This window comes from Plectropomus leopardus, chromosome 11 (assembly GCF_026936395.1).
Source record: "Plectropomus leopardus strain MGB_pleo_1.0 chromosome 11, ASM2693639v1, whole genome shotgun sequence".
In the NCBI taxonomy this organism is placed as follows: Eukaryota; Metazoa; Chordata; class Actinopteri; order Perciformes; family Serranidae; genus Plectropomus; species Plectropomus leopardus.
In genome coordinates this window covers 27,143,607-27,163,241 of record NC_142186.1, presented here as the reverse complement: position 1 = coordinate 27,163,241, position 19,635 = coordinate 27,143,607, and the positions used below count along the sequence as shown (strand labels likewise).

Below are 19,635 nucleotides of genomic sequence, written 5' to 3'. Positions count from 1 at the left end.
TTTTCTTAGTAGCTGGTCATTTTAATCAACTTATCCTTCAACTCCAAAGATGGAGCAGGATCATGGACAAAATTTAATTTTTTCAACTATGCTTAAAAAATGACTAATAAATATACCTTGTACCTTGGACCTCAATGCAAAGCAGCAGCAGCTCTACGTCAAGTTTCCTCCAGATGTCTGAGCTCCTCACCCTATCGCTATGGCTGAGCCCAACTGCCATCTGATTAAACTAATTTTGGACGCTTGTATCTGTGATCTCATTCCCAAATCTTATGACTGTAGGTGAGAGTCAGAACCTAGATGGACCAATAAATCGAGAGCTTCGCCTTCAGCTCAGCTCCCTCTTCACCACGATAAAGTCCGGACCAACACCTGCATCACTGCAGATGCCACAACAAACCACCTGTCCATCTCATGCTCCATTCTACCCTCACTGGTGAACAACACCCTGAGATGCTTGGAACTCCTTCGCTTGGAGCAGTAACTGTCTCCCAACCCAGAGGCGGCACCGTTTACCGGCAGACAACCATGAATTCCCACAGACAAAGTGGCGACAGTGACAAGGAAAAACTCCCTTCCAAGAAGCAGTAACTTTAAGCAGAGCCAGACTCTCTGGTGGGCGGCCATCTGCTGCGACCAGTTGGATATACTGATGCTGCACAGTGTTGAGGAGCTGCAGGGCCTCACCAGTATGTCATTCTGCATCATGTCTTCAGGATGAAGGGAGCGAACGTCTCTCTGTCTGGCCTTCAGCTGGGCCAAATCACTCAGCACGCTGCAGTTCACCCCTGTGGCCTACGGGACAATTTAAATATGTCAGATATGATCTAAATGAGAGACTTGCAACACTCACATGGCAGCAGTACTCACGTTGTATGAAAAGACCTCTGTGACGGTCATGAAGAGTCTGTCTCCTGCAGCCACAGAGGGCAGATGCAGCCTTAGCTCCAGATTACTCACAGAGTAACAGCCGAGGTTCTGCAGCTACAGAAATGAAAAAAAAAGCTCCAGATTTGCTTCATCTTGTTTTTTAGTGTCACTGACTAGCTTTACAATAACTCAAAGCTATTTGATGCATTAATGTTTATAAAAAAGCATGTGAGCTTTACCCTGAGGTGTGTGTAGAACTCCGGTCCAATCGCCTCCGACACTGTCCGAGTGGGGTGGACCTCATATCGGTTTAAATTAGAGTCACTGCAGAGAAAAACAGAAGAATAACCACATATATACACATATTTAAAGGAACAGTGTGTAAGATTTAGGGGGCTTAAGTGGCGTAGGCTGAAATTTCTCCCGGTTAGAATTCCTCAAGTGTTTGTTGTACAGGAGATTTCTACTGGCAGCCAAATTTTCTATTCTTCTTCAAAACAAATGCACCTGCTGATTTAAACCAATAAAAACACTAAACAAAGCAGTTTATGTTTCAAATCAACTATCAGCAGAGGTCCCTTCTTCTTCAAAACAAACGTATGGAGTGATTTAAACCGGTAAAAACACATCAGTGTTTCTCTGACCCTGTTTGGCATGTCTGAGATGGACCGCTAGCCCAGCACTTGCAAATGCGTGCTCACGTTTTTAAAAAAAGTAAAGAAACATTTCGGAAGGTTTTTTTCCAGGAGCAGAATTATCTATAGATGTGTATTCTTCTCCAAAACCAATATATCCAGTGAATTTTGACCCAGAAAAGCAGCTTCTCGTTAAAAAAAGGTTTCCACACTCTAGTGACAGAAGGGCTTCAAACTATGGCAGCCAATGTGAAAAACAATCAGTCCTATCAAGAGCCAGTTTTTGGTTTGTCTGTTCTATGTTAGAGACGTGGAGTAGCACCATGGAGGTTACCTTATGTAGATAAAAAAAGGCTTATTCTAAGGTAACAAAATAACAATAATTCTCATTATCAGGTAATTACACACTAAAGAAAACGCTATATTTGATTTCTGCCAATATATCCCCCTAAATACTATACACTGGAATTTTTAAGTAGCTACAATATCTGATTATTGATTAATGCATACAGTATTTTGGATACATACCTGCTAACAAACAAGTCTGGTTCATACTGAACAAAACTCTGCAGCTGAACACTGTTGTCCCCCAAAGTATCTTCTCTCTCCACACTGTCACTGTAAAAGAACCAGAGGGTTACATAAACTCTGGCACTTTTCACTGAAGACTTGTAATCTCTTGTTGTGGAAACAATACTAAAACCCTCATGTTTATCGAGGCTTTCAGTATTAGTAGCAGTAGAGCTACCTGGCAGCATGAAGCTTCATCTGCACTCGACTGTGCAGAGACGTGCAGCTGAACTCAAACTCCAGCATGAAGTTAACCTGCAGACAAAAGAAGAAAACGGGTTGCTGAAGTGACACATTTCACCTGGAGGAACTGAAGTATGAGTGGGCTGAGTCAAGAGAGTGATGCAGCTTTTTTCTCGTCACGGACATACTTTTGACTGGGAGCGAAACACTGGATAGCTGACGTTACACGAGTGGCTGTTGGCACCAAGTGCTGTACACTCAATCTTAAAGTGGGCATCCTCCTACATGAAATGAAAGCGAGAAAAAGAAATTTTGCATTAGTTTAGATTTGTTCAAACATGTATGGTGAGTTATATGTAGCAGTATATGCTTCACCCTGATGCTGAGGCTGGAGAAGTGCAGGTTGCGTGAGTAGTGCAGCGTCAGGCTGGTGTTGTAGGCGTTTTCCAGTCTGTTCTCAAGCTGCACCTCCACCGCCAGACGCCTACGAGGACTGCGAATCACATAAGGCTTTTGTCTGTGGAGGAAACACAATGAAAACTCACTGAAACCGAACAACTGAGGAGATGTCTGATCTTGTCATGTGGAAGGAAAAGAGAGAATATCCCTCAAATCTGTACCTCGTCCCAGAGATGTCCATATGAGCTTGCAGCACCAGGTCTGTTGTGCACACATCGTCCTCACCGCAGTCTTTAAAGAACTGGATCTGCAGAGGTCAAAGTGGAGAGGACAACATGTTGTTGAAATGTGTATTTAAAAAAAAAGGGAAAAAAAGCTAGCACTGATGATGACTTACAGATTTTTTGACAGTTGTTGGCCAGCCTTCATCCAACACCGGACCACTCTCTGTGTTATTGATCTTAAACCGCAGTGAGAAGCTGATTGGACGGATGTAATCTGCTGTGTCCTGCAACAAAGATGAAATAAAGTCACTCAGTTTGTCTGCTGCTGCATGTGCATGAACGACTGTCAAACTTGTGTGCGCCAGCGCTCACATAGACGTGGAAGGGCAGCTTGTAGCAGAGAGTTTGTCCTGTGTGAACTCGCACTGCCAGCTGGGTCTGTCTGTGGGAGCTGTCGTCAAACAGCGCCCTCGCAGACAACTTCCTGTCATCCAACATGGCTGACACCCACAGATCTGAGGAAAGAGCAGGTATTTGGGACAGATGGTGAGTGTTGGAAAATCCCCATTCTAATTATTACGTGCACCGGGCCAATTCACAGCACTTACAGTCCTCGCTTTCAGAGGGTAAAAAAAATAAGTGCCATATACCGAAGCTGTTGCTGTGTGGTCCAGGGGAGCGGGAGACTGTGGTGAAGCAGGCAGTGGCATTGAGACAGGCGGACTCTCTGCCTCCCCTCTGGCAGGTCTTCTGGATGACGTTGATGGAGTGCGGCTGGAAGGACAGACTCACATTGATCTGGACTATGCTTCGAGAGCTGGGGACAGGAGGGACAGTGGATGATAAAACAGGACTTTTAGCAATATGACACCACAGAAAAAATAGGAGCCACTAGATATTTGTTTAATCTACATAGGGATTTATCAGGGCCCAAGGGCAGACTGGTGCAAAGAGTATTGTAATTATCAATGTATAAATAGGAATACCAGTACCAATACCAGTATCCTTAAAGTGATAGCAGTACCAATAGAGTACTTCATTTATACTTTTTTTTCCTACTTCATTCGATACCAATCACGTTAATGTTTTAGTAGCACCCCTGCATGCTTAACTGCAAAATCTATCAAATACACTGCGCTTGACTTTGCCATATATCAAACTGTATTGGTTACAACAGCGGTGGCAGTGGGCCAATCAGACGTTGCATTAAATCGAACAATGCTTACGGTGACTGGCTGCAAGGAACATTTCAGAACAACTTTGTACTGGTTAATTTCGCAGTTCAACCTTAATTGTAATGTAAGGAAGTATTATTATTTATGCAAACAGCTTGTATTTTCAGGTGCTAAAGATGAACATTTATGATACTTTACAAACACATCAGAACTGGTGAAATACTGAGATTATTTTATCGTTCTTAGGCTTGAGTGTGAAAAAACACCCTCATGAAATTCAAACAAAGTAGCCCTAGTGGCATAGTCCACCCACATGTATGGAATTTGCATATGTAACATCCCAAGACGTAAAGGAAAAGCCTTTTGAAACCACATCCTTAAGCCAACATGCAGCCCTTTTTAATTTAATCTGCAAGTTTACTGTATTTTTGGCCATTTTTCCAGGTGCTCATTTCAGTCTTACGACCTTAACAATAGAAAGTTGTTAAAATGTCGAGTTTTTGTGGAATCAGTTTGCCGTGGCATGGCAGTCATTTCGCGTATTTTGACATTCAACAGGAAGTTGTTGTAACTTGAAAAGCATTCAATCTGCCCCAAATTCCTCATGCTTGATAAGAGTCCATGCCAGTATTGAGTCAAAGTAATTGCACCACCTGCTGGAAACAAGAAGTAAGACTTGTGTGAAAAGCATTATGTGATTTACATAAAATGTACATTGTGTGATTTACACTTATATCAGTGTTATCACCTGCGTTGTAGTTGTAGTGCTCGAGATCAGTCTTGGTCTGATGACCACTTTGTGAAATGCTTGGGCTCGTTTGTGACTTGACAGCAGTTTTACTGGCCTGTCTTGTTCTCTACAGAGAGGACTTGGGATGTTATTTCAAATCCAGTCAAAACCACAACTGCAAGTATAATCACTAAATTGCCTATGCAAAAGGCAATTACCTGAGCTCCTTAGTGTTTGTATTTGTTTGCTCATATAAAACAAAGGAAAATTCAGATGCATGAATTTCTCCTCTGCAGTGTCTTTTCTCATAGTACAGTTATACTGTATGGCAATAAAAGAAGAAACAAAGAGGAATCCTCATTTGCGTTCTGTGAGTGTTATTATGGAAATGTGGATCTTTCAGCTTAGTTTGAGGAGTACCTATGGTTTGCATGTTCCACATTTTATCGTAAGTGTGTCATGTAGAATGGGATTCGCACAGGTATGGTTTGATTCTGGACCCCTGAGAGACGTGGTTTTGGCTCAGTCTCAATACACTCTGATCTTGGTCATGATTTGGTCTCAGTTTTGGTGGTCTTGAGTAAAATTCTGCTTGACATACAGCAACATAATGTGTGTGTACTGTGTGTCCTCTAACCACACACTCCGTGCATAACATAACATCTAATTTGTGCGCACTGTGCCCACTGTTGCGGAAATGCCTAGCTGCGTCAACAGGTGTCCTGCCAGTATCCCCGATGTTTGGGATGGAACATGGGCCCGTTCATTGCTGCTTGCAGCTTAAATGTTTTTTCTAATTTATTTGTTTCTTTTGGAAGCTCACTGCACTTAATGTGTTGTCTAGCTTTATAATCTCCCAGAGCTTGCAGCTCTAACATATGCGATGCCCTTCCCTCCCTCCACAACTCTGCCACTACCCACCTGAGCAGTACAGCACTGCCCTGTGCTCCCACTGCCAAGTCTATGAGCTCATCTCCATCCAAGTCCAAGCGAGCACTCACACTGCGGCCAAAATACTGCAGGGAGGGGGAAATTGATGATCCTGAAATACGCTGCGAGGATGAAAGGCAAAAACAAAAAATCAGCGTGGTTCAATTCTGAAATACATCACTGAAAATGTAAATGTGGGCACATGACGAGTACCTGCTTGTAATTGTGGATGACGTAAATGCCGTCTCCGTGGTAAACATAGATGGCCCCCCTGTGCTCGTCCTCCAGCGGGGCTCCCACCAGCAGGTCAGTGAAGCCGTCATGATTGAGGTCTGGAGCAGCTGCCATTGCGTAACCAAACCTGGCATCCTGAGACTTTTCCTCTGATTTCAGAGTACCGTTGGATACAAAAACCTCCTCCTGGGAGGATAAAGAAGGAGGACAGTTGGAGGTAACAGGATTTAATGAATATTGTGTATTTTCACACTTATTGCATAATACTCAGTGAGGAGAGGAATCAGTGCTGTCTTACCCCACTGAGGGTGTAGATGTAGACTCGACCAGCCTCCTTATTTCCTGAGCCGAGGTACATTGGAGCTGCAACCAGGAGGACATCAGTGATGCCATCCTGGTCGATATCCAGCCCACAAACCTCACTGCCATAGTACGATCCAATCTACAGACAGGGACATGTATGCTCTGTCAGTTTACTGCCACTAGATGGAGTCATTGCGTTAATATCTGACAGATGAGACTCCTGCTGTTTGCTGCTAAATAAATAAATAAAAGTAGCTGAAGGGAGACGAGAGAGCTTTACCTGTTCTCCATTGAGAGCCTGTACAATGTTGACATCGCCCTCATCGCTGAGTTCAAACAGGATGACTTTGCCTTTGTGTTTAAATCGAGGAGCTCCAGCGACGTACAGCGTCTTCCAGTCACCGACTATCACGGATGACACCGTGTAACCTGGAAACACAAATACCGTAAACCTTCAAATAAAAGCCTAGTCCCAATTAGATCGCCACTCCCTTTTAATAGCTTGGTGTCATGATACATTTTGACAAATAAAAGCCTGTCTCAATTAGAAGCCTAGTTATCATGCAGGTCATTTTTGTAGAAGTTCTTTGGATGTTTAAAACGGGAAACAAGAGAGATGCAAAAAAAGAGATTAGTAGATGTAGAAAACTATTTATAAAAAAGCAAAGGAAAAATGTGCAGTGAACTATATTTCTAATTATATATTAAAATTATTTTACAGAATTATTATCACTTTTGACCATTTTTTTTTCTTTGGTCATTTCTCGCTTTGTTTTTTTTGTTTTTACGTTCTTGTCTTTTTTTTAAAGGCAAATTTTCAGGTAATTTTCTTGTACTTTTCACAGATGTCTTGCTCATTGGTTGCTCATTACTTTCTTTCTGTGTTTTTGAAAAACAAAAGGCAAATTTGCCTATGTTTTCAAGAGTTTCAAGAGTCCCATTTAGATGCCTGTCCCGAAATATAAGCCTGTTGAGTTCAATGATTTCAGCAAATAATAGCCCGCGCTATTAACTGAAGTAAATACACATCATCCAACACTGCAAACAAATGGTCTGCAGTTAACCATTTTGACCATGAGACTTAAGTTGATCAGTGTGTCACATCTTGTTGACCTTACGTTTTTGTCAGTGTTTGCATCGTGTTACATGCAGCTGGAAGTGTGGTCTGACTTCAGCCCACTCGAGGGCGTTGGGTTGGAGAGTTCATTCACAACTTATGTTAAGATAAACAATAAGCAAACACGGATGTTTTGGAAAGGATAACATGAATTTTGGAGCTTATTATACTTAAAGAAGTTTCTGTTTAGTAGACAGCCAAAACTGGATTGAAGCGAGTAGGTTCATTTAGAAAAAGGGGACTCAGATTTAGTGTTTGGCAATTAGGTTGTGTGTGATATTAAAGTGTAGGTCTCTGGTTTTGGACTGTTTGTAAGCCAAAACGCAATAATATCATCTTGCGATTCAGGGAATTTAAATCTTATTATTTTCTGATATTTTACGGGGGAGTACACGATGAATGAATTTAATTGGCGAATAATCTACTGATTAGTTGATTGAATCTGAATCAAATCATAACCAAAGTAGCTTGTAGGTGCAGGCTGATTTAGGGCCAAAGAACAAATTAATTCAACCCTGCAGCTCCAAGGCCCCAAGCTGACGGTCGGCTGTCAGTTGGTTTCAGGTCATCAATAAGCATCTCTCGCCCTAGTTTCGGCGTGTGTCTCATGCTGTTGGCCAAAGTCGGCCCTCGTGGGCTTTTTTCCGGCCAATTCAACATGTTGAATCAACGCCTGAGACATCAGAGCCAGTTTGTAAATGAAATCACTCTTCAACTCCAACTGTTGAGCTCAGTGCACCAGAAAAGAAACTGGAGTGAGGAAAACAAACAAATGACTTAATTCAAGAGAGCATGAGATTGAAACAAACTTGTTCTATCAGGTTAGATTATTTGTCTCAGCCATTTTAGCATAAATGGTTCGTAATTGTTGGTGTTATTGTTCGCTGGCGCACGGCACACGTCATTTCTTCTTTCAGCACCGGGTTGTGTTGTTAATGTTCTAACTAGCTAACTCTTGAATCTGTCTTGTTGGTCTCACGTTTTCCCTTAAGTGACAAATACAGACTACAGCCAGCTACTGGTATATGGATTTGTTTCCTGTAATGCAGGTGCAGAACATATGTGCTAGTTAATGGTTGGTTGTTGTCTTTACAACGTATTGCAATACATCTTTTGGCAGAGTCACAAGCGATGTGAGGCAACGCATGGTCGGCCTTCGTCGCCACTAATTCTTTGATATTGATCTGGTGTGTCAGGGTCTTAGTTTCCAGTGTCTGGTCTTTCTACCAACACATTGATGCACCTCTCGGAAGAATCCTTCCAAGCAAAACCACATGATCGCACACAATAATCTGTGATAGTGATGCAGTAATGTGCACCAGCACAAGTATGACCATCATGCATCATGTTCAGTGGTGTGATAAGTGGGTACCTAAATAAGCAGCATGATTTTTGAGCTCCAGTGGAAACTCGCTTTCAAAAGCCTCTCTGGGCGGCATGATGCGTCCGTTGGTCCCTTCCTTCAGCACGCCACCATCCCAGTCGTAGGCGCCCACCATCCCAAACAGTATGCCATCCTGAAGAATAGAGAAGCGCATGAATGAGACACACTCTTAAAACACGAGCACTTAAATGAAGATCTACCGGACTTACATTCAGTGTGTGTGTGGAGAAGCCGATCTGAGACATCTCCATGTGGAAGGAGCTCTCGTTGTAGCCCAGAGTGCCTGCAGGTGGACAGATGCAGACAGTCAGCGCTCTCCGTCGTCACGTTTCTTTACACACCTCCTCCCTTCCTTCCTCTCCCTCTCAGGATCTGATCTAGATGGCATCATTACACCCTCACTCACCCTGAGGACCGCAGGTGGCAGACGAGCCTCACCCTTTCCTCTCCTCCTGTCTTTTCCTCTCTGATCTTCCTAAACTTTGAAGGGTGGCATCGCTTTTCATCAGCCTTCCTCTCATGTTCCCGCAACTATTGTGATAGCTGTTCGCTCTCTCTAACGTCTTTTCCTATTCTAACCTTCTCTGCAGGGCCACTGCATATTTTCTCACATGGACTTAATCCTCCATCACTTTCCTCCACCCTCTTCTATAATCTTTCTCCACTACTTTCACATATTCTTGTTTTTCATTCTTCCTCTTTTTTCGCAGGCTCTACTTTCAGTTTAGTACCCTTATGTTTGTTTCCCTTATATTGGCAGAATGATACTTCTAATTTATTAACCCAAAAATGTTAATTAATGTCACAGTGGGCAGATTTCCATTAACCCTCAAATGTAATTCATAATACGCCTAATGGAAAAACGTCAATAAAAAAAGTGTTTAACACAAAAAAGTTTTTACGCTGGCATTAGGTGGTAGTTCAGACGATTCGAAAAAGCCATATCTTGCAAAACTACAATAGAAACTCTTTTCGCTTTTATAGATCCTATGACGTGCAACACCAGGTGGTGGTAATGCGACTTTATGGATGCCAAGTAAAACAAAAAACACAAACCTTTTCCCCCGTTATAGGGGTTTAATATGTGAGATTTTCTTTAGTCTATGTGAGGGTCTAAGAACAGAGGGATGTCGTACGCTGTAAAGCCCTCTGAGGCAGACTGTGATTTCTGATAACAGGCTTTATAAAAAAAACTGACTTGACTTTAATAACTGTAAAATATTGTATTTTTCACCAGTTCTGACACATGCAAAGTTTCATGAGTTTCTGATCACCTTATCCCTTAAAAAATGTAATTAATTTGAGAGAATAACAATATTTCTCAGTAGGGTCCTTGCACTGGTGTTCGGGCCCCAATTAAACTTGACATATTTTTTTTTTTTAGAAAAAGAACCCAGCTGATAAATCACATAGTTTACAACACCAGAGATATTTGGTGTAAATTATAATTTATTTTTTAAACAAACCTTCCAGAGTGAAGATGCGATCTCCCAGTGCATCCACGATGTCATTGAGCGCAGCTTCATCGGTCACATTGAAAAAGTACTTCTCTTCAGGGTCGCTGGCAATAGTCTTGATCTCTTTAATAAACGTTTCAGGGTCCTGCTGCCGGCGGATGTAGTGACCAAGAACCTGAAAGCCAGCGTGAGAGAAAGAGAAAATATAGTAAACGAATAAGCAGAAAACACTGGCTCTATTAAACATTGATGGATTAAGCTGGAAGCAGAAAAAGAGGGTTAAAGCGACAAATATAGAGCACATGCACAGACACTTTGGCAGGTATCAGATCAATTACTTCTCCATGTTTCTGACGGACAGTGAAGAGAGACAGAGACAGATATCATAGGGGTCAGGAAGAGAAAAGAGGGCTAAGTACTACACATGTAACCCAGAGATGCAGGATTGAGAATGAAAATAAACACACTCCATAACTGCGTCATTACCTGTGTAATTTAATAGTAATTAAGCAGTTACTTAAAGTCAACAAATTGACTGGAAAACCTAAGACCGAAGGAAACTGTGGCCACCAGGGATTTGTAAATGAGGAGCGCAGGCCTAGCAGCGAGGTGAGGAGATGTCGGATGCAGAAGATATACTGTAGCAGCAGCGGCCTGTGGCTTAACGCCTGAAGTACAAATGAGAAAATTCCATAAGAGAAACCAAACCCAAGAATCTCCCCCTGTGACTCCGGCTGCCAAGCAAACTAAGGAAATCCTCTGTTTTCGAAGGGCAGGGGATGCAGAGGGGTGTAGTGTGTAACGTGAAGAGAGCCTACATATAAATATGTACATTAAGATCTTATAAATTCCACTCAGGCTGCCAACTGCTGCTGGCTTTTACAAAGTCATGAACAGACAAAGAGAAGAATAATGACAAATGTAATGTAAAGCACATTTCCAGATTTAAGGGACTTGGAAGCACAAAGGAATTTGAATACATACACACACACCCACACACATACATACAAACATGCACACACACACACACACACACACACACACACACACACACACACACGTGCATACACATAACATATAATCTAACATACATACATGCACATACACATAAATTCAAACACACACACATACATACATATATGCATACAAACATACACGTATATATAAAAATTATAACATACATACACACATACATGCATACATATAAGTTACAAACATAAATACCTACATATACAAACATACATACACACACATACATACATACATTAACACATACACATCTATACACATTATGTACATGCATACATACATACATACAGGCACGCACGTGCGCGCGCACACACACACTCACATTACATACGTATACATTCATGTGTACATGGCTCTGCATAAACTGCTCCCCCATGAACACACACTTCCAGCCCCTGATCTGCACTGATGTATAAAACACAGTTGTCAGTGACCGTGCTCTTGTTTTGAAAGTTCTGCCCTCCCCTGTGAGCCATTTTCACTTCAAGCATACACACACTACCTACACACACAGGCAGCAGCACAGAGAGCACCATCACAACATGGCCACTGTAACAAGTAGTACTTTCCTGTCAACACTTATACTTTTTGGGGAAACTCTTAACCGCAAAATCCAACTCATTCTCCCTTGTTTTCGTCATCTAATTTCTTTTTGCATTTCAGGCCGTGTATACAACCATTGCTCTATCCATACCTCTATCGCTGCCCTCTCTCAGATTAAACTTTTGCTCACAGAGTATTATGTTGTACCCATTCCAGATATTGTTGTTGTTATTGTGGACAATCTGCTCACCTCACAGTGGACAGTTTGGGGATTTTTGTACTTGGTAGAAACTAGTTCCAATGAAAATGGGAACATTTTCTGGGAATTTTGCTGTTGAATTTCTTAAGAATGGCATTGTTGGTCAGCCTGTCTGTCGAAAACTTTAGTCCAGACTGAAATATCTAACCCTGGATGTATTGCCATATCTAATTTAGTTTAAATAGTCATGGTTCCCAGATGATTAATCCTAATTACTTTGGCAATCTTGTGACTGATCATCTAGCACAAATTTGCCATTTTTGGTTTTTAGTTATTGGTTGTTTTCCTTTAAATGTGGTAAATGAAGCACTAAGAGGAGACAGAGGAACATCCTTCTTCTCATGCAAACTGTAATAAAGGCTAATCGATAATATTTTTTCTTAAAGTAAATCTTCCAAACAGAACAATTTAACCAAACTATATAATAATCCAAACCTCAGGACTCTCAAAACACTGTGACAAACTGTAACTTGTAACTGAACTTCTTCATCCTTAAAGTACTATCTGATCTTCATCATCTGTACATATTTCTATAGTGGCAATCCTCCATGTTGGCTCATGTTCTCTTCTGTGGTCCCAGTGGAGTCTGGAGGCTCCCCAGCTTCTCTTGTGGGAAAGGGAGGGGTCTGCAACCAGTCCTGCCACTAGAGACTGTCTGCCCTCGTGCCACCGCTCAGTGTGTGTCTGTGTTGAGGGGGTCGGGCGGGGCTGGAAAGGAAGAGTTTTTGTTCCCTCTTGGCTATTTCAGTCGACCCAAGGGGTTCATTTGGCAATTTAAGGATGTTATTTTGGGGGGAGTGGTGGTGGTATTGTGTGGTTGCTTGAGGGTGTATATGGTCAGCATACCACTTTCACACAATGTGTGAAGAATGTCAGGGATGCTCCGCTCTCCTCACTGATAATGTAGGTTAGTTGTTTGTGTGTTTCCCACAATATGTTCATGCTTGTCACTGTAGAAAACTCTTGAATCAACATTTTGAGCATCAGGAGACCCCAAAACCAGAGGCAGGGACTTGATTTACATGACTCACTTATGTCACTAATTTGATGACTTTAGACTCAGCTTTACATAAAAAAAAGACTTTTACCTTGTCTTGAATGTGAACACCAATGACTCATGACTTCTCGTGGACTTGAGCCTATTTACTTGAGAATATTTGATACCTTTCCCCAAATATTGTCCAAATGTTGTTGTTTAAGTGTGCCACAAATCAATTCATGTTAACCAACTTTAACGCTATTAATTCCCAGCAAGTTGATACTTAAGATCCACCAATCAGACGTATCCAGTCAAGTTGCAGGAGAGAACCGTAAAGAACTGTTGTTACGTCATGATCGCAGTTGGAAAAAAATGATACCAAAGATAAGAGTTAATATAAGAGTTCACATAGCCTACAAAATGAAAATGGTGGTGAACAAAAAAGGAACTTCAGTATACAAAATCTGGGGTTGAAAATTAAAGACTAAGACGCAAAGAGTTCCAACTAATGTTAGCTTAAGAGCTAAGTAACTATTTAACAAATAAATATATTATATTCTCAAAAGCTTTCATGATTTTTGTAAATTTAATGTATTATTTTAAAATGGCACAACATTTAGGGAATAGCGCATCATGTCTAGGACTTGATACTTAAAGTCCTATATTATCCTATCCTGTCCTAGAGTGCATTATGACTTGTTGCAAATACTTCTTGTGACTTGCAAAACATTGACTTGTTCCCACCTCTGCCTAAAACTCACCAACAGGGTCTCTAAGCAGAATGACACTTGAAGTACTCACAGCGATGGCATATCTGGTGATGTTTCTGTTTATGCACTCGTCCAAAGCGTCTTGTAGCTCCTCCCCGTCATGTGACTCTCCGTCCGTCACCACGATCATCACCTTGGTAGCGCCGTCCCTTGCTCCACGCTCGGCACTGAACGCTTCCGTGCTACGAAAGAAGAGGAAAAAACAGAAGATGAATATAGTTTGCTAAAACATCGAGCTGAGTGATCTCAAATCAAGAGTGCAGGAAAGAAAGAGAATAAAAACAGAAGTAGAATGAAAGGAGTGGAAGAGCCTGAGGGAGAGGGAGGATGCCAGGGAGTATCACTCACTTTGGTTCCTAAAATCCCAAATAAACATCCCCTATAAAATAATATACAATTTAAAGTGCTTCTCTGAGAAAAATGAGCGACCAGTAAAACACTGAGAAATTGAAGTTCATTCCCATTAAGTCAGAAATATAAATGGTCCAAATCACAACTGGACTTTACCACAACTGTATTACTCATGCTTAACACACATATATTAGCTGCCAGTTGACTCAAATTGGTCATCGCATGCAGCGTGCATGTGTCATTGCACTCAGCGACCGCATCTGTGCATACCCATCCGGTTGTGCCATGATACAGAGAGGAAACCTAAATGACAAACACACACGAACGGACGCAAGCCGCACCCTGTTTGTCTGCAGGAAACCTGTTCTCAGTGGGACCTGATTCAAGCGTTGAATAGGGTTGGTTAGCCTCAGACCAACACACACACACATGCAATGAACTCGGGAGAATAGTCACTGTGAGTGAACTCAGTCATTTTCAGGCCTAACTCCAGCCCTTGCCTAAATATAACATTGTGGTCAGCCGCAAGAAACTCAGAGTTAAAAACAACCATTTCCCCTATGCAGTCTGCAAATTACATAGGGTGCCGAGAAGGAGAGGAGAAAACAGGAGAGAGGAGTGGAAGAAAAATAACGGAGAGGAGCAGATAGATTAGAGTAAGAGACTGGAGAAGATGGCAGACAGGTAAATAATAAGGCTCAAAAGATAGAAAAAGAGCAAGAGAAAAGAGACAGCAATGGAAAAAACAAGTAAGGTAATTGCAAGGGAGAGAAAAGAGTTGGTAATCCAAATTAAAAGAATGATAAAAGACAGTGAAATGAAGCCAAACATTGCAACTGAGAATTGTAAATCCTGCTCTGATGTGGTATTAATATTGGTTGATTTACACAGTGAAATAAAACTGCTGGGAAGAGAGAAACGAGCATGAAGGAAGGGGGAAGGAAAGTTGTGCAAAGGAGAGAAAAGATGAGACAGACATAAATAGTTAAGAAGAGAAGGAAAGAAGGAAGCGCAGAAGAATTAGGATGAAAGAAACAAGGAGATGTGAAAGAGGGAAGGGGAGATGAAAGAGGGGAGAAAGTGAGGGGAGCTAATTGGGAGGCCTGCTTGTATTTACAAGCCATTTTATGGAGTCGCAGCAGTGTGGTAATGACACGGCGCAGTGGTCTGCGTGTGTACTTTTGTGTGTGCGTGTGTGGGTGAGCCGGAGCGTCTCAGACGGGTGGAGCGATATATAAAAATCGGTGTTTAATCCAATTGTAGAGGGCTTTTTGATCTTCATGCATCACTCTGTCATCTACTCTGAATTCTGCGCACTCCATTCTTGTCATTTTCATGTCAACATCACACTGTGGGAAAGCTCAAAGCAGCTGACTTTTTCCCTGACACACATATATGTGCATTTATGTATATGTACCAAGTCTTCTTGAAGAATCATTAAGGAAATGCACTATTTATCTTTATTGCCGTGATTTAGATGAAGGATCAATACAAGTCTGTATGAATATATGAAGCTGCAACCAGCAGCTGTCAGCGGCTAACCTGCCACTGCCTGAAGGTAACATTATCCACCCTAAAAGCCCTTAAAAAGCTCATTAATTAAAGGTCTAGTGTGTAGGATTGAGATTGGGATTTTAAATGAAAAAGTTGGTCCAGTCAGTGTTTGGTACTTCAATCACTGTTTCCAACTGCATTTCCGTTGAGTGATGTTATGTGATTTCTCCTCTTGTGATAACATTCTAAGAAGCATGGCGATGGATGTTCAAAACATCAGCAGGTTTATTTCTGCTGCAGCCACCACAGTAGCCATCTATATTTCCAGTTAAAGGCGACGTAGGCGTGTTATGTGAGCGATAATGGAAAGCCTCATACGTGGGAGGAGCCACGTATGTGGGATTTCTGGGAGGTGATAGTCCACGATTTCGCAGAAGAATCGTTGATGCAAAACTTCTGGATGATTCGCTCAACTTTTGAAGAGTTATGCGATGCAATAACACCTCTTGTAGCGCCCGCTGCATCATGTCTGAGGGAACCAGTTCCTACCGACAAGTGCATCATGTGATCTATGAAAGTGAAAAAGTGTTTTCATTGCAGTTTTGCAAAATATGTTTTTTTTTAATCGCCTGAAATACCACCTCATGTGAGTGTAAAAACTTTAATTTGATAGATGGGAGGGGTTTTTTTTTGGAAACTGACATGTTTCCATAAGGTGTATTTTATATTATAGTAATGGAAATCCGCCTTGTGAGAGGGTTTCATACTTAAGTCTTTACAAAGACTTCCAGTGTAAGATAAACATAAGTCCTCAAATTTTTGACTCAAGTCTGAAGTCTTAAGTCTACAGCTCTGTGTGAGTGTGTGATTATCCACACAGAAGTCATCAAAGCATCCAGAGAGATATATTTAGGAGCTATTTTAGTTAAGTGCTTGGGTTTAGGGTTAAGTTTATAATAAGGATGAGGTTGGGGTAAGGGTTAAAGGTCAGACATGCAGGGCAGAGGGTTAAAGTTGAGGCCGGGGGACTAAATGCAGTCAGTGTCAGCCCTCATGTGTGTATGTGAATGTGAGTGTACGGTGCAGGCCTCTGATCGGTACGTCTGTGTTCATCCGTGCATGTGTGTACTGTAGGTGTCTGTGTGTATTTTTACAGCTGTCGGAGCACTACTTGGCTGACCGGGCTGGGTCAGACGGTGCCACACCTGCAGCCGTGCTGAGCCAGCAGCCGACTGGTCCAGCTCAGCTAATCTCAGTGTTTTTCTACCCCGTCACTTTCCTGCCGGTGCCAGCTCTGCTATCTGTCCATCTGAGTGTAGGTGTGTGAGAGCTGTAAGTCAAAACAGAAGCTGCTGTATTTTGTTATGACCTCCTCTAGATATCAAATGAATCCAAATGAAACTATTTGAAAAATTGTAACTTCCAATAGAGAAAACGTTCTCTTTAGCAGTTTAACTCTTTAACACCTGGATCAACATCAGCCTTCTTTTGCTGCATTCAGATGGTTTTCACAAGCATTTAAACCTCTGAAACCTGAGAAAAATTGGTTTGATTTGAAAACACAGGAAAATAACAGGATGAGCAACTTAGCAAGAAAGAACCAGCAAATGTCCTCCAAGAAATTAGAAAAAAGTTGACAAGGAAATGATCTGAAAATTAATGAGAATTATTAGATATTATCAAAAACATAAGGGAAAATGTCCAGAAAACTCTATTCAAAATTCTCTTAATATATATTTCAAATTATGTGATATGAAAAAAAGTCATTAAGTCATTTTCCTGTGTGTGTGTGTGTGTGTGTGTGTGTGTGTGTGTGTGTGTGTGTTTGTTGTTTTTAAACTTTTTTTTTCTTTTGCTTACTGGTATTTTCAGGTAATTTTTCCTGTAGCTTTTTACTAATATCTTGCTAATTTGGGAGCCATTTTTGGTTAAGTTGCTTGTCATCCTCTGTGGATATTTTTGAAAAAAAATTCAAGCTGCTTTGCCCATGTCTCAAAGGGTTAAAAATGACTTCTGAGCAGTTCTGGGTTTCTTTTCTTTGTCATGAGCACCAGTGAGACCTCTGACAGTGTTTCCACCATCTGCTGGGGTGGCAAAGGTAGTAACAGTGAAAGGCAAGGAGTTTTTAGTAGGATTTCCCGTCACTGATGTTTTTATACCACAGTTACTCTATTTTACTGGCTCCATTTTCCAGTCACTGCTTTTCAACTACCTTTTAAATGTTTCTCCTTAACTTCTCCAACTTTTACTTTTAAATGTACCAGAAAACAGGAACTCTCCAATTACCTGTGCGTGTGTGTGTGTGTGTGTGTGCGTGTGTGTGTGTGTCTGTGTGTCTGTGTGTCTGTGTGTGCGTGCATGCATGTGTGCATGTGTGTAGAAGTCAAACACCTCTCCAAGACATACACACATCCCAGAAAGGAAGCCGTGGCCACACATCAGGTCTGGGTGTGGTGCTCCAAGTGGGTATGACTTTAATAAAGCAGGAATTTTATTTTGAAAAGAAAGAGATATTTTAAGACTTGGAGGTTTTCATTTAGCCACTGACCCAAAACCTATAGAGTTGTTTCTTTAGACTTAGGTTACCGGTTTAAATACCCCCAACATACTTCTACAAGGCAAAGGTATGAAGGTGATGAAAAACTGGGCAAGAACACAAGTTAAGGGAGTAATTCACCCACAATGTGGCGTCTTATATGCGTATAAATCCATTAGTCATTCCATACTACCTTGAATTTGTAAAGAAAACTTTGACGGAAAACGTCAAATATATTGATTTACTGATTGATTAGGGACCAACTCTCAAACAACTTAAGAGCTAGTTTTCTCATCCAGCAGGCACAGAGCAACATCATTATTCATTTAGAGTCATGTTTGGCTCCACTAGGCCAGTATTCACTTTCTTTGTAGTTTCGTTTTTGGTCTCCACAAACTCCTGAGGAGATATTTTCCCTTTTTGCTGCATAATCCTCCACTCTGTCACCAGCTTGCTGTTCACTTTTGTTGCTCTGGTCAATGGACGGTGCTTTGTTTTGGGTTAACTATTTTCAACAAGGCAGCTGACTCACACAATGTCTCATTTTACAGCTAAACAGTGCACTAAATGATGTTTTTGGAAGCATTTGAGGTGAGAAATGAGCAATGAAGTTTCAGGATTTGATGCATATTTAATCAGTGTTTAGTTTGACAGTTTGACCGCAGATCCCTATCAGTGACTAACACTGAAAGCTGTGTTAAAGTCCTTAAATTACACTGAGCCGACAGTTGGCTTTTGGTCAGTGTTGGACCCTCAGTGAGCATCCGTCGCCCTAGTTGCTGTGGTGTGTTCTGTATTGTTAGCCCTTGTCAAGGTTAGAAAATTATCAAAAATAGGTAATTTTCTTGTTACTTTTTTTTCCAATTTTTGGGCTATGAATTGCTCATTGCCCTATACCCATATATTTGAAAGAAATTCAACCAATTGGCTCAGGTTTCAAAGGGTTAGTCTAATCTTTGTTTGATAACTTGGTGAGCCGTTAATCAAAAGCAGCCTGATGGGATCATAGTGGATCACTCTAGCGTAGAGAGAAGAACAGACTAGAAGAAAACAGACCTGATTGTCGCTATAACTACAAATTATACAGTGATATATTTAGAGTACAGAATGGTACACCAGAATCTAAACAGCCAGACAGTTTCCAGTTAGCCGGCCAGATCTACAGTATGTTTGAGTACAAAGAACATCAGCCAGTAAGAGTGAAGTATCAGTGATTGACAGGCCTACCAAGCCGTGTGGATGGCGTATGCGGTGCGCGTCTCTCGTCCCTCCTGCCTGCTGATGTTCTTGGCAGCCTCCACCACCTCCTGTGTGGTCTGGTAGTCCTTCAGAGACCACTCGTGGACTGCTACTTCACCATACTGCAGTATACCAACCTGAATATGCACACAAACGCAAAAGTATTTCAACCATGCCTCATGTTCATGGTTGTGCTGGCACATAGTTGTGGAAAGCAACATCTG

At 41.5% G+C, this 19,635-nt stretch overlaps 1 protein-coding gene across 1 annotated transcript in view; it reads right to left on the bottom strand.

Moving 5' to 3' along the window:
• The window catches only part of itga10 (integrin, alpha 10), a 34,225-nt gene that overhangs the window by 1,848 nt on the left and 12,742 nt on the right, over positions 1-19,635 (bottom strand). The window contains exons 7-26 of the mRNA XM_042490260.2: positions 19,400-19,548; positions 13,823-13,973; positions 10,221-10,386; positions 8,964-9,037; positions 8,743-8,887; positions 6,534-6,682; positions 6,249-6,392; positions 5,930-6,136; positions 5,708-5,838; positions 3,532-3,698; positions 3,254-3,396; positions 3,055-3,165; positions 2,879-2,964; positions 2,634-2,775; positions 2,447-2,539; positions 2,254-2,330; positions 2,034-2,123; positions 1,110-1,194; positions 871-984; positions 688-795 (exon numbers count right to left, since the gene is read on the bottom strand). Coding sequence (XP_042346194.1) covers positions 688-795; positions 871-984; positions 1,110-1,194; positions 2,034-2,123; positions 2,254-2,330; positions 2,447-2,539; positions 2,634-2,775; positions 2,879-2,964; positions 3,055-3,165; positions 3,254-3,396; positions 3,532-3,698; positions 5,708-5,838; positions 5,930-6,136; positions 6,249-6,392; positions 6,534-6,682; positions 8,743-8,887; positions 8,964-9,037; positions 10,221-10,386; positions 13,823-13,973; positions 19,400-19,548 — 2,532 coding nt within the window. The remainder of the gene's footprint in view (positions 1-687; positions 796-870; positions 985-1,109; positions 1,195-2,033; positions 2,124-2,253; positions 2,331-2,446; positions 2,540-2,633; positions 2,776-2,878; positions 2,965-3,054; positions 3,166-3,253; positions 3,397-3,531; positions 3,699-5,707; positions 5,839-5,929; positions 6,137-6,248; positions 6,393-6,533; positions 6,683-8,742; positions 8,888-8,963; positions 9,038-10,220; positions 10,387-13,822; positions 13,974-19,399; positions 19,549-19,635) is intronic.